The sequence below is a fragment of the Chiloscyllium plagiosum genome, chromosome 2 (assembly GCF_004010195.1).
Source record: "Chiloscyllium plagiosum isolate BGI_BamShark_2017 chromosome 2, ASM401019v2, whole genome shotgun sequence".
Classification (NCBI taxonomy): Eukaryota; Metazoa; Chordata; class Chondrichthyes; order Orectolobiformes; family Hemiscylliidae; genus Chiloscyllium; species Chiloscyllium plagiosum.
In genome coordinates, this window is record NC_057711.1 from 30,722,421 (window position 1) to 30,736,757 (window position 14,337).

Here is a 14,337-nt window from a genome sequence, read left to right on the forward strand (position 1 = left end):
GTATGTGTTTATTTCCAGGTTCCAGTTATGATTTTACCATGTTTGTGCAGTTTGTTGCATATGGTCTTTAAATTTAAAGCTTTGGCATTTGTTATAACAAATTAATCATAAATAATTGTTAGATTTAATTTTCATTTGGCAGATCAATCCTGAAAACGCCACATTGAAAACTTCATCTAACTAAGGTTGAACTGCTGCTCAGTTGCCTGTTTTTTTGCCCTTGTGCAGAAATATTTAGCTGTGCTTTAATTGGGTTCTACCTTTTTTCATTCCGTTATTTTCCCAAAATGTCCTTCTTAAGGAAATATTTTTACTTATGTTGAAATATTTGCTGTACAAATGCAAGGGAAGAAGAGAGATTATTGTGGATGTGTATATATAGTAGTCAAACCTTCAAATTGCACAGCTACCATTTCCTAATTAGAAAAACCATGTTCTAATGGAAGTTTCTTTCAATCTGTCAACTTTATTGAAAATTGATGTGATTGGTACTATTTGACTTCTCCACCTCCGTGTGATTGTGAGCAGTTTTGATTCAACCAAACTGATAATTTCTACTTTGTGTACCCCTCCTCCCCAGGGAGCAGCCCATCTTCAGCACGCGAGCCCATGTCTTCCAGATTGATCCTACCACAAAGAAGAACTGGGTGCCCACCAGCAAACATGCGGTAACTGTGTCCTACTTCTATGATAATACACGCAATGTGTACAGGATAATCAGCCTTGATGGGTCAAAGGTGAGAAGTACGTGGAAATACAATGTATAAAGATGGATTTTCTAACACATCTGTTTTTCTGTCACTGACTCTTCCCACAATCCCTAAAGGGACTGACAACTTAAGTTGTATCTGGGAATTCACACTAAAAGAATTAGACAAGATTTCAAATTTACATTTTAGTGTAACAAGCTAAATATTAAAAGCAAAACATTGTGAATGCTAGTGAGGCTGAATCACAGATGACTTGAAATGTGAATTTTGTTTTTCTCTCTCAATAGACTGTCAAACTTGAGTTTCTCCAGCGCTTTTGGCTAACTTTATTTAACTAAACATTATTTAATAGCTGGATAATACAGATTTGAGAAGGACCATCCTCTATCAATGCTTTGAGATGACTGATAACTGCAAAATAAATGTGTGGAATTATGTAGGGAGCAAGCTGGACTACTATCAGAAAGAAAGCCATCCAAAATCGCTGCCAGATTCCAACAGGTTCACGTCCTCCCCTTTTAACTGCATTGTAAGGTCGGGCATCCAACAAATGTTTCCGTGTTCCAAACAATTCCAAACCAATCTCTAGCATCACCAGAATCCTGATGATTCTTCCCCTCACCACTCCCTTCTCCTACCCTCCTTCCCACTCCACTTCCAGAAAAGCTGTGCCAGAATGAATTCTTCAATTGCTCTCCTGGATGAAAGGACCAGCTACCATTCGCATTCCACATAGTTCATGTAATGGAGCTTTTTCCTTTACTGTTGCCTTGCTTTCACTTTACTTCTAGGAGGGAGGAAGAGATATTCAGCAGCAGAGTCTGTTTTTGGCACTGTCTTTTGGCCAAGTATGACTGATAAACAATGGCTACATGGTTGCCATTTGAAGAGTACTTGTTTAAAATTCCAGATTTGTTAATTGAATTCACATTTCACTATCTGCTATCATGTGATTCAAGCCCATGTTACAAGCATTAGCCTATATGTCTGGATGGCTAGTCCAGTGACAATACAACTACATAATTGTTTCATTGAACTTGTTCAGAATTGCAATTCACTGTCCACTTATTTGAGGGGTAAGCATTATGTTGCCATTTGTATTTATTCCTCAATTCTGTTTTGTTTTATCCGAATATGAGCAAGCTACCAAATTTGACAATATTCTGGCTTTACCCAAATCTTCCATCCATAGACCGAACAAGTAGGCTTTCTTGATGAACTTCAGATATTTGGGGAATAGAGATGTACAGCACACGAAAACCCCCTTTGATCCAACTTGTCCATGCTGACCTGATTTCCTAAATTAATCTAGTCCTATTTGCCAGCATTTGGCCCAAATCTCTCTCAACCCTCCCTGTTCATCTACCCATGTAGATGTCTTTTAAATGTTGTAATTATACTAGCCTCTACCACTTCCTCTGGCAGCTCATTCCATACACTCACCAACCTCTGCATGAAAAAGTTGCCCTTTAGGTCCCTTTTAAGTCTTTCCCTCTCCCCTAAACCTATGCCAAAACCTAGTTTTGGTCTCCCCCAGCCCAGGAAAAAGACCATGTCTATTTATCCTATCCGTGCCCCTCATGATTTTATAAACCTCTATAAAGTCACCCCTCAGCCTCCGACGCTCCAGGGAAACAGTCCTAGCCTATTCAGCCCCTCCCTATAATTCAAACCCTCCAATCTTGTAAATCTTTTTGAACCCTTTCAAATTTCGCAACATCCTTCCGACTGGAGGAGATCCGAACTCTGCACGCTATTCCGAAAGTGGCCTAACCAATGTCCCATACAGCTGCAATGTGACCTCCCAACCCCAATACTCAATGCTCTGACCAGTAAAGGAAAACATACCAAACACTGCCTTCACAATCCTATCTACCTGTGACTTCACTTTCAAGGAACTTCACAAGCCAACCCAGATGCCTTTTAAATGTTGTAATTCTAACAGTCTCTTCCATTTACTATGGCAGCTCATTCCATGCATGCACAATCCTCTGTGTTAAAGTTGCTCTTCAGGTCCCCTTTAAATCTTTCCCACCTCCTCTTAAACCTACGGCCTCTAGTTTTAGTCTCCCATGCCCTGGGGAAAAGACCTTGACTATTCATCTATCCAAGTCCCTCATGATTTTATAAACCTCTGTAAGGACACTCCTCAGCCTCTGATGATCCAGGGAAAATAGCACAGCCTGCTTAGCCTCTCCTTTATAGCTCAAACTTTCCAACCCTGGCAACATACTTTTAGATCTTTTTGAACCCTTTCAAGTTTCACAACATCCTTCCTATAGCAGGGATTGAATGCAGTATTCCAAGAGTGACCTAACCACTGTCGTGTACAGCTGCAACATGACCTCCAATTTCTATACTTAATGCACTGATTAATAAAGGCCAGCATACCAAATGCTGCCTTTAATACCCTATCTACCTGCGACTCTTTTCAAGGAATGAGCCTGCACTCCAAGGTCTCTTTGTTCGCCAACACTCCCCAAGTCCTTACCATTAAATGCACATCTATCCAAATGTAGCACCTCTCATTAATCTAAAATAAACACCATCTGCCACTCCTCAGCCCATTGGCCCATCTGGTCAAGGTCCCATTGTACTCTGAGGTAACTTTCTTTGCTGTCCATTACTCCTCCAATTTTGAAGTAATCTGCAAACTTGGTAACTAAACCTCTTATGCTCATATCCAAATCAATTATATATATTTCAAAAAAACTGTGGGCGTGCCACTATCCTTGTGGTGGCACTGATCCTTGTGGCGCATTCACCTCTGTCTAATCATCTAGTACTACTTTGGGGAGTGAAGATGCAAAGATCATTGCCAGAGGCATAGCAATTTCATTCCCTACTTCCCATAGTAACCTTGGATAGGTCTGGTCTGACCCTGGGGACTTGCCTATCTTGATGCTTCCCAGAATTTCTAGCACATCCACTTTCCTCATATCAATCTGCTCAAGTCAATTAACCTGGTCCACAGTGTTCTCACTATGAACAAGGTTCCCCTCTCTAGCGAATACTGAAGCAAAAATATTATTTAGGGCCTCCCCTATCTCCTTTAGATTCTAGGCACAATTTCTCTCCACTATCCCTGATTGGCCCTCCCCTCTCTCAGATTGTTCTCTTATTCCTCACGTATGTGTAGAACACCTTCGTGTTTTCCCTAATCCTTCCTGCCAAGGCTTTTTCGCTCCCAACCCCCACAAAGCTCTCCTCAGTCCATTTTTGACTTCTTTCCTGTAATCCTGTAACGCTGTGCTGGATCCTTGCTCCCTCAACCTTAAGTAAGCTTACTTCTTGACGAGAAGCTCCTCTTCACTTGTCATCCAAGGTTCCTTCACCTTACCATTCCTTGGCTGTCTATGGGACAAAGTTATTCAGCATTTGCAACAAGTGCTCCTTAACAGCCTCCATACTGCTGTTGTGCATTTCCCATAGAAAAATTGTTCCTAATTTTTACTCCCCTTCCCCAATTAAATACTTTCCTATACTATCTGTTCCTATCCCTCTCCATGGCTATGATAAAGATGCGACGCAGTTGTGGTCACTGTCACCAAAATGCTCTTCCACTGAGATCTGACACCTGGCTTAGCTCATTGCCTAGCACCAAATCCAATAAGGCTGACTAGGGGTAAGGCCAATCTGCATTGAGTCAGGAATCCTTCCTGGACACCTGACAAAATTGACTCCATCCAAACCATCTGCACTAAGGTTCCAATTGATTTTGGGGAAGTTGAAGTCACCCATAACAAATGTTACATATGCACCTTTCCAAGATCTGCTGTCTAATCTGTTCTTCTAGCTCACCACTGCTCTTGGGGTGTCTATAGAAAACTCCGAAGAAAGTGATTGCTACTTTCCTATTACTGACTTCCACCCATACTGCCTCAGTATACAAACCCTCCTCAACAATCTCCTTTTCTGCAGCTCTGATGCACTCTCTAATTAATAATGCTACTCCCCCTTCCCAGTTCTGCCTGGCCCGCCCTCGCTGCCTGGCCCGCCCTCGCTGCCTGGCCCGCCCTCGCTGCCTAGCCCGCTTGAGGTCGTCATCCCTTTTCCTAGCTGTCACATTGATCACATAGACAACGTATCACCACCCTGCCTTCATCGTTCCTCTGTTATTTAATCAACAAAACTCAAATAGGTTCATGTTACCTCTGATTATATCCCTAGTTAATGATTTGGAGACCACTACACCTTGGTGTCCTAATTCGCTCAGATGCATTTTGTGCCTGCATATCACTTTCATTTGGAATATCCTGTAGTTTGATTTTATCAATTCTTTTTGGAATTTGGTTATTATAATCACTTTACTGAAGTATTGGTCTTGTCCACATACACAATTGTCACATCTTGTCATGTCCATTGGCATACTAAATATCTTCCATGTTACACATTCATGTATTTCTGCCTTAGAAGTGTTGGTATATATTATTCATAAAAACTTATGAACTAGTGCTTGGCAGTCCCCTTACCTCTTCAATTTTTTGATTCACCTGTGGGATGTTGGTTTCGCTAGCTGGCCAGCATTTATTGTCCATCCCCACTTGCTGTTGAGAAGACTATGGTGCGCTGCCTCCTTGAACTGCTGTGAATTGACCCACAAGGCCTTGAGGGAGGAATTCCAGCATTTTGACCCAGCGACGGTGAAGAAATGGCAATGTTTTTAAATCAGGATAATGAGTGGCTTGGAGGCATTCTTGAAGGTGGTAGTGTTCCCATATATTTGCTGCCCTTGTCCCACTACATGGAAGTGGTCATGGAATTGGTGCTGTCTGCGGATCTTTGACTTTCTGCAGTGCATCTTGTAGATAGTACACACTGCTGCTACTGAGTGTCAGTGTTGGAGAGAGCGGATGTTTATGGATGTAGTGCCAATCAAGCAGCCTGCTTTGTCAAGCTGCTTGTGGTGTTAGGGCTGGACTCAACCAGCAAGTAGGGAAAATTCCATCACACTCCTGATTTGTTCCTTGTAGATGGTGGATAGGCTTTGAGGAATCGGGTGAGTTTCTTGCTACAGTATTACTCGCTGTTTATCTGCTCTTGTAGCTACTGTTTACGTGGTGAATCTAGATGAATTCATGATAACCCCAGGCTGTTGGTGGTAGGGTTTCAGCGGTGGTAACACTTTGAATGCCAAGGGTGGTGGGTAGATTGTCTCTTATTAATGATGGTCATAGCTTAGCATTTGTTTGGCACGAATGCTACTTGCCACTTGTTACCCCAATCTGGATATTGTCCAGATCTTGTTGCATTTGAACATGGATGATTTCAGTATCTGGGGAATCACGAATGATGCCGAACATCCCCACTTCTGACTTTATGTTGAAGGGAAGAGCATTGATGAAGTAGCTGAAGATGGTTGGGCTGAGGGCACTACCATGAGGAGCTCCTGTAGAGATCTCCTGGAGCTGAGATAACTGACCCCTAACAACTATGACCCAAGTGTTGCGTATGACTCCAACCGGCAGACAGTTTGTCCCCAGATACCCATTGATTCCAGTTTTGCAAGGGTTGTCACTGTCACCTCATCTCTGGAATTAAGCTCTTTGGTCCATGTTTGGACCAAAACTTTAATGAAGTCAGGAGCTCAGTGGCCCTGGCAGAACCAAACTGGGCCTCACTGAGCAGGTTATTGCTGAGCAAGTGCTGCTTACTAGCACTGTTGGATGATATCTTCTATCACTTTGCTGATGATTTGAGAGTACACTAGGGCAGTAATTGGGTTGGTTGAATTTGCCCAGCTTTTTACATACAGAACATAGCAGTTTTCCACATTGTTGTAACTATTGTAAGAATTGAGTGGCGTGTTCTGGAGCACAAGCCTTCGGTATTATTGCTGGAAGGTTGTTTGGGCCCCATAGCCTTTGCAGTATCTTGACATCTCATGAACCAAACTGAATTTGATGAAGATTGGCATCTGTGAAGCTGAGACCACCTGGAGGAGGCAGAGATGCATCATCAACTTGGCAATTATTGCTGAAGATTGTTGTAAATGTTTTTGAACTGTTTTGCAGCTTTTGTGCTAGGCTGTTCTATCATTGGGATGGGGATATTTGTGGAGCTTCTCCCCTAGTGGGTTGGTCGTTCACCACGATTCATGACTGGATGTGGCAGAACTGCAGAGCTTAGATCTGCTTTGGTTGAGAGATCATTGAGTTTGATCTATCATTTGCTGCTTAGGTTGGCATTTCATCTTGTGTGCCTGGTGCTGCTTCTGGGATGCCCTCCTGCACTCTCCATTGAACCAGGGTTGATCCACTGGCTTCATTGTATTAGTTGAGGGGATGTACTGGTCCGAGGTTACAAATTATGCTGGAGTACAATTTTGCTGCTCTTGATGTCCCACAGTGCCTTGTGGATGCCCCTTCTTGAGTTGCTAGATCTGTTTAAAGTCTGTCCCATTTAACATGGACATTATTCTCGATGTGAAAGCAGGACTTTGTCTCCAGAAAGACTATGTGGTGGTCACCCTATCTGATACTGTTGTGGACAGATAGATCTGCAGCTGGTAGATTGGTAAGAATGAGGTCAAGTATATTTATCCCCCCTTGGTTCTCTCACCACCTGCTGTAGACCCAGTCTAGCAGCTATGCCCTTTAGGAGCCCAACTCGTTTGATTCATCAGCTGAGGGAGGATGGTACGTGGTAATCAGGAGGTTTCCTTGCCACGTGACGTTATGGGGTCTGGAGTCACTGTTGAGGACTCCCAAAGCAACTTCCTCCCGACTATATACAACTGTGCCGCCACCTGTGCTGGGTCTGTCCTGCTAGTGAGACAGGATATATCCAGGGATGGAGATAGTGGTGTCTGGGACAGTCATTCTCGTGGAATCATACCCTACAGACTGTCAAGCTGTTGCTTTTTTTTAGTCTGAGACAGCTCTCCTAACTTTGGCACTAGACCCTAGGTGTTAGTGAGGAGGACTTTGCAGAATTGACAGGGTGACTATTAGGTCATTGCGTACCCCTAATCAAGTTAATCCGAAAAGTGAGATTCTTTTTTTTCTACTGCTTACCTGCTTTGTACTAAAACCCACTGCACCACCTTATGTGAACAGCAGTAACAATTCTCCCCCCTCATTCATTCAGTTTTGCATTTACATCACACTCTGTCTCTGTTTCGAAGTTTGTCCTTAATCTATCTGAGCATCTGGTTTTTCTTCTGGCGAAAGAAAAAAAAACCTTTTGCGCAGTAGCATGGATGTGATTACAACTTAAAATTTGAACACCAAATGTAGCTTGAGCTTTCGGTGCTGCACTGAGATGCCCTCTATTGAATGTAACATTAAACCAAGGTCTTGTCTACTCTTTGCAGAAGGTTGAAAAACATCCCACAGCACTCATTTGAAGAACAAGGGAGTTATTCACAGCATCCTTGCTGAGGTTTATCCTTCAAACAGTATGATTAAAACAAATTGCCTGATGGACCCATTATGTTGCAGTTTGTTGAAACTTAGTGTGCAAATTGGTTGCCATGTTTCCTGCATGACAATTGTGACTACACTTCAAAAATACTTTGGCTATGATGACACAGCACCACATGTTTGAAAATTTGCCTTTCTTTAGAAAAGATTGATGCTGTATGTGAACCTTTAATTAAAATTACTTACTTTGATTCTTGCCTGTACGATAAAGAATTGTTAAATGTACAATTTTTTTGAATTAGCTATATTTTTGAATCAATGATCTTCCTTTGGCATTCAATATCTTGGGCAGGTTGGTTGTATACTAATGTTTGATATGAAGCTTAACACCAAAGTACACAACAATGAATACAAAGCAGTTAATATATGCTGTTAGCAGCTTAACTAGTGAATGGCATTCATGAGGTACTCTAATATTGAAGAAGTTTGTATTCCCCAGAAATACAGGAGTTTATTGCAATTTCCTGTTGAGATTTTCTTGGGAGAAGAAAAATCAGCACAACTATTCTGCATATTTCTTCCCCATCTTATAGCTGAAATGTGCAACCCTTGTTGCAGTTTTGATTCTGACTGACGTCACTGTGGCCTGTTTAATCTATGACTCTGTTCTTTGTTGTGAATTCCATCCCCAAACTGGAAGTTTATACAGTGCTCTTGCAAGGAGCTGTTAAACTCACTCACTGAAGTTATTTTGAACAGCTACAGTCGATAGGTGTTTATTGAACTGTTTTGTTTGAAGTTCCCCTCTCAGTTGATTAATGATCTTGGGCCCCAATCCAAATTATAAACACTACGTAATTTTCATGTCCAAGTGCTGCACGAAAAGTTTTTAATGCTGTTAAGAAACTGGTATTTACACATGCAATCAGTGAGCCTGCTTCTTGTATGATTTGTCTACCTTTGCATAGTCTGCTACTAGTTGAAATGGCCAGCCCAATCTGTGCTATATAGTCCATCTATCATAACTTGGTTTGCATTTCAAATTATTTCACTGATTCCTTAGAAAGACGTTACAGATCCTTGGGGAAACGGAAGAAATGGGAGTAAGCCATCTAGTCCTTTCAGCCTATATGCTTTCATTCCCTCTATCAAAAAAAACCTCCTAATCTCTGCCTTGAATATGCTCAATGCCCTGAATATCCACAGCTGCTTATGGAAAAGAATTCCAAATGTCTGCACCCCTTGAGTGAAGAAATTCCATGTCAATAGTGCTAAATGGCGGATTCTAAATTCTTCAGGTTGTGAACCCCTTATTCTCAACTCGCAAACATGGGGAAACATCCCCTCAGTGTACACCTAGTCAGGTCTCAAGAATTTTATACATTCCAATGAGATTGCTATTTATTATTTTAAACTCCCAGGAGTAGAATTTACTCCATCATTTGTAGGATAGTTTCTGGACTCCAGGAATTCATTTGGTGAATTTCTTTTGTTCTCCCCAACATTTTATCTTGCCTGAATTGATTCTGCTGATTGCTTCTTCATTTCCCGAGCTAGCATTTGAACTTGCTCACTCATGCAGGCTGCTGGCCAGTTGAGGGGTGGGGGGTTCCTCTTACTGAAACCCTCACCAGCTGAATGCACTATTTATCACCTTTTTGTTTTCTAAGTGCACTTGTCTCCACACACTGCAAAGAAGCCTGTCAGCCTGGTCCTAATGAGGTCCTGAATGTATTTCACTGTCCAGCTCCATCCTTGACTGTTACTCCCTCCATCTCCTCCCATTGTGCATAGCTACTGGCCTCAATTGATCAGCTTTATAAAGCAGAATGTCCTACTGGAAAGGCATGCATATTGTGCCACTTGGAAATTAAGGAGCTGTTAGCAAAACTTTTAAGCAGGATGAGCTGCTAAGCAGAGATGGGCTCGTCCCCAATATTTGTACTAGGGTATATCTGCAAGTGCTTAGACTTTATTCTGTAAGATACCATCTTGCACTGCTTGTCAATTCCAATCTACTGCATCATTCATGATAATTCATATTCATTTAATAAAATAAAAGATCTATACAAGGAACAAGTAAGAAATTGTACTGAAAATAATAAATGCTATTTGGGCATGGAGAGAGAGTGTAAGCTAACGTTTTGAGTCTAGATGACTCTTCAGAAACTAAGTATTTCCATCAGATTTTTTCTTTAATTTCTTGATGGGCTGAGTATCACTTGCACGGCCAACATTTATTGCCCATCCCTAAATAACCTTGAAATTGTTAAGCTGCCGTATGGAGTCCATGTGGTGTAAGTGTGCCCATTGTGCAATTAAGTAGTAAATTTGAAGGTTTTTATCCACAGTAATGAAATGTTTTTCAAGTTAGAATGGTGTGTGAAATACTAGGTTATTACGTTATACCTACAAATGTATGCATTTGGGATTTTCTGCAACCTGTGTTTATGATAAATCTGAGCCAACCCAGTATATACTTGAGATGATCAAGACAAATTACAACTACTGAAATCACCTTACTTGGCACTAAAAGGCATGTGTTTGAGGTGCTGGTGATAGTCTTTGAGTTGCTCGAGTTCATCTTGTAGATAATAGTGATTGTACCACTGGGCTGGTGGTGAAGGGAATAAAGGAGTTGAACTGCCACTTAAGAGGCTGCTTTGTTCTCAGTGATAAGCTTCTTGGTGCACTGATCCTGGCAAGTTGGTCATATTCCATCATACTTCACCATATGCATGTAGTTGGTGAACAAACTTTGGGAGTCTGGTCTGAGTTAATAGCTACAAAACCAAGCTGCTGACCTGCCACAATATGTATTTGTCTGATCCATTTGAGTTTCAGGTGAATGTTGCCACCATGGATGATGTTGATGGTAATGCTGATGAATGTCCAATGGAGATGGTGAGACTGCCATGTTGTAGACTATAATTGCCTGGATGTTGAGCGGCAGTATCATTTGTCACATTCTGGGCCATGCTGTGTTCTTTGCACACTACGTGAAGTTAATATCAACTGTGGTTCATTTTATAACACTCATCTGGGCCATAAGGTTGAGTTCAAGGTAATTGAATAGAAAAACCAGGCTGACCGAGGTGCTGTCTCTCTGATAAAGTATTAAGTAGAGACTTCATCTGCTCTGCTTGAGTTCCAAATTCCATGGCATTATTTCAAAGGAGCACAGGTTATTTCAGTCTTTTATATTTATACTTCAATCAATATGTCAAACAATATTTGATCACTTATCACATTGCTATTTGAGAGAACCCAGAGGATCTCTGTTCAGTTTGATTTTATTTCCTAATAATGACTGTAGTTCAAAAGTCCTTCATTTGCTTACAAAATGCATTGGGATTTCCTGAAATGTATTATATAAATTGGAATTTTTTTATATTGACAGCCTCTTTCTGATAGAACAATATATCAAACATTTGTCCCTTTCAAATCTTTGGTACTTAGAGAAATTTGGAGGACGAGAAATAAGTTCGATTAATTAACTAGCAGCATTGAAAAGGATACAAATTAAGATGTGGAAAGGTCATAGTGCATTGGAATTTCAGAAGAATAAAGATAGCATTAAGAAAGTCAGATCATTGTGAATATGAGCAAATAGTTAAAGTTTGAAGCAGTTATGCAGTGCATATTGGTCATTTTATTTATCGCTAATATTTGAGTATGTCTTTTGTGACTGTATTCTCTATTTGTTCGTGGGCTGTGGGTGTCACTGGCTGAGCCAGCATTTGTTGCTTATCCCTAATTGGGAAACTTTTCAGCAAGACCTGGACAATATATAAGCTTAGACTGACAAGTGTCAGACAACAGCCATCACCAACAAAGAATTTAACCATCAATTCTTGATATTCATTGGCATTACCGTGGCTGAATTTCCCACTCAACATCCTGGAGTTTATTATTGACCAGAAACTGTCTACAAGAACAGATCAGAGACTCAGAATCCTGTAGGAAGTAACTCTCCACCTAACTCCCCAAAGCTTCTCCATCTCTAAGCATAATGAATATTTTCCATTGACCTGGATGAGTGAAGCTCTAACAATAATCAAGAAGCTTGACGCCATCTAGAACAAAGCAACCCTTTTGGCACTGCATCTGCAAATATTTGCACCCTTGACCAGTAGTGATCAGTTGCAGTAGTGTACCATCTAGAAGATGCAGTGAAGTTCACTCAGTTCCTTAGACAGCACCTTTCAATTGCATGACCACTATGATCTAGAACTACAAAGGCAGCAGATACATCGAAATACCACCATCTTCAAGTTTGTCAAGCGACACACTGTTCTGAAATTTTATTCTTTCTTCAGTGTCAGTGGGTCAAAATCGTGGAACTTCCTCCCTAACAGCATTGTAGATGCACCTCTACTAAATGGACTTCAGTGATTTAAGACGACAGCCCTGCACCATCACCTCAAGGACATTCTAGCCAGCATTTATTACTCCAGTCCACATTCCTGAATGGTTTTTTCTTAAGTCACTCAATTCAAGGATATTTACGAGGCTTTCAGAGAGCAGTTGTGTTGATCACACTGCTGTGGTTCTGAAGTCGCATCTAAGTCAGATCAGTTAGGAATAGTAGATTTCCTATCCTGAAGGGAATTAATGAATAGACGCATTTTTTTTTGTTACAATGGTTATCGCGGTTACAAAGCCACCATTACTGAGACTAATTTTCCATTCCAGATATATTAAATTAATTTGAATTCTACCAGTTGCCTTGGAGACATTTGACTTCTATCCCAAGAGTGTTAGTCTGAGTTTACAATTATACCATCTGACACAATCAACATGCATTGACATTATAGATTAAAGCCCATGAGATTCATATTGATTTGTATTCCTTTAGTTTGAAATACTAACCTTTTGGAACTTTTTTGTAAACTTTCCACTTTGCCCCTTGTTGATTACTTGTATCAACAGGATTGTTCTTTAGTGAACAGATTTTGGGGTTTTCCTCTTTCAATGTGGGAAACAAATAGCCAACAGAGAGAGAGTTTGAGCAGCTTATGCAATTCTCTTCTATGTGGGATGATGAAGGAACAACTAACCCACACACCTTTCAATGCCTATTTTCAAGTATTAGTTTGAATTAAATGGCATGTCTAAAATTATTTGGGAATGCAGGAGCCGTTGATCTCGTTTGAAGGTTTCAGCTTGTAAAATCCAATTTCATGTTACAATAGTGTTTTCTTTCTTTCAGGCAATAATCAACAGCACAATCACTCCAAACATGACATTCACAAAAACATCTCAAAAGTTTGGTCAGTGGCCAGACAGTCGTGCAAACACTGTCTATGGTCTCGGTTTTTCCTCAGAGCATCATCTAACTAAAGTGAGTATAACCATATAGAATAGTAAATTGTTTTTATGGTTACATTTCTTAACTTGTACTGCTAGAGATCTTGGCAAATAAATACTCAAACACATGTATACTTGCATTCAATTTGGTTTTTATCAAATTTAAGCCCAATTTCTAGTGCATGACTAAAGTGTTAGATGGCCAGTAATACATAACTTGAGATCCAATATCATTTTCAGCTTAATATTGTATTTGCATTAAAACTTACAACTGTAAATGAAAATGTTAAGTGAATCAGATCTTTGCATTATAAAGGCTTTAGTTTGGTTCTGCAGGACCTTTTAATGTCATAAAGAAAGAATGCAACCTTTAAGTTTAAATAGCAGTTATTTTTAAATTATCATAATTGTGAACAAAATTAAATTTTTAAATGTAAGTTTACAAAACGCTAATTTCTTTCCACTTCACAAGCCCTGCCCACAGCATCTCCTGCTTTCCTGCATCCCAACTCAAATCACCATAGGTCATTCTCCCAGCTCTTCTGTCAGCCAATTCTCACCCCAGAACACTCATAATTAGCAAAGGTTCAGGAGATGAACAAATGGCAGGAGGCATAAGAGAATCATAGAGTACAGAAGAGGCCATTTAGCTCATCCAGTCTGTACCATGCAAACTATGTTGCTACCTACTTTCCCACACTAGGTCCATTGACTCGAATGAGGGCTTGCAGTTTCAAAACATTCAAGTTTTTTTTTGAAGGTTCCTTGCCTTAGCTATCTTCCCAAGGGAGAGAGTACAGTATAGAGTTGCAGTGACGCAGAGGCAAGTGAGCAGGAGAGCCAGCTCCAAAATGATGATTGTCTGGTTACGTGCCCCCATATTACATATGGTGGAAAATGAGGTTAATGCAAATCCACTGCACTAGTTATGAATCCTGATCTTCATCAAAAAC

At 40.6% G+C, this 14,337-nt stretch overlaps 1 protein-coding gene across 2 annotated transcripts in view; it reads left to right on the forward strand.

Moving 5' to 3' along the window:
• The window catches only part of LOC122558360 (homer protein homolog 1-like), a 100,473-nt gene that overhangs the window by 37,649 nt on the left and 48,487 nt on the right, over nucleotides 1–14,337 (forward strand). For both annotated transcript variants that reach the window (XM_043706841.1, XM_043706848.1), the window contains exons 2-3: nucleotides 581–737; nucleotides 13,287–13,418. In XM_043706841.1, coding sequence (XP_043562776.1) covers nucleotides 581–737; nucleotides 13,287–13,418 — 289 coding nt within the window. The remainder of the gene's footprint in view (nucleotides 1–580; nucleotides 738–13,286; nucleotides 13,419–14,337) is intronic.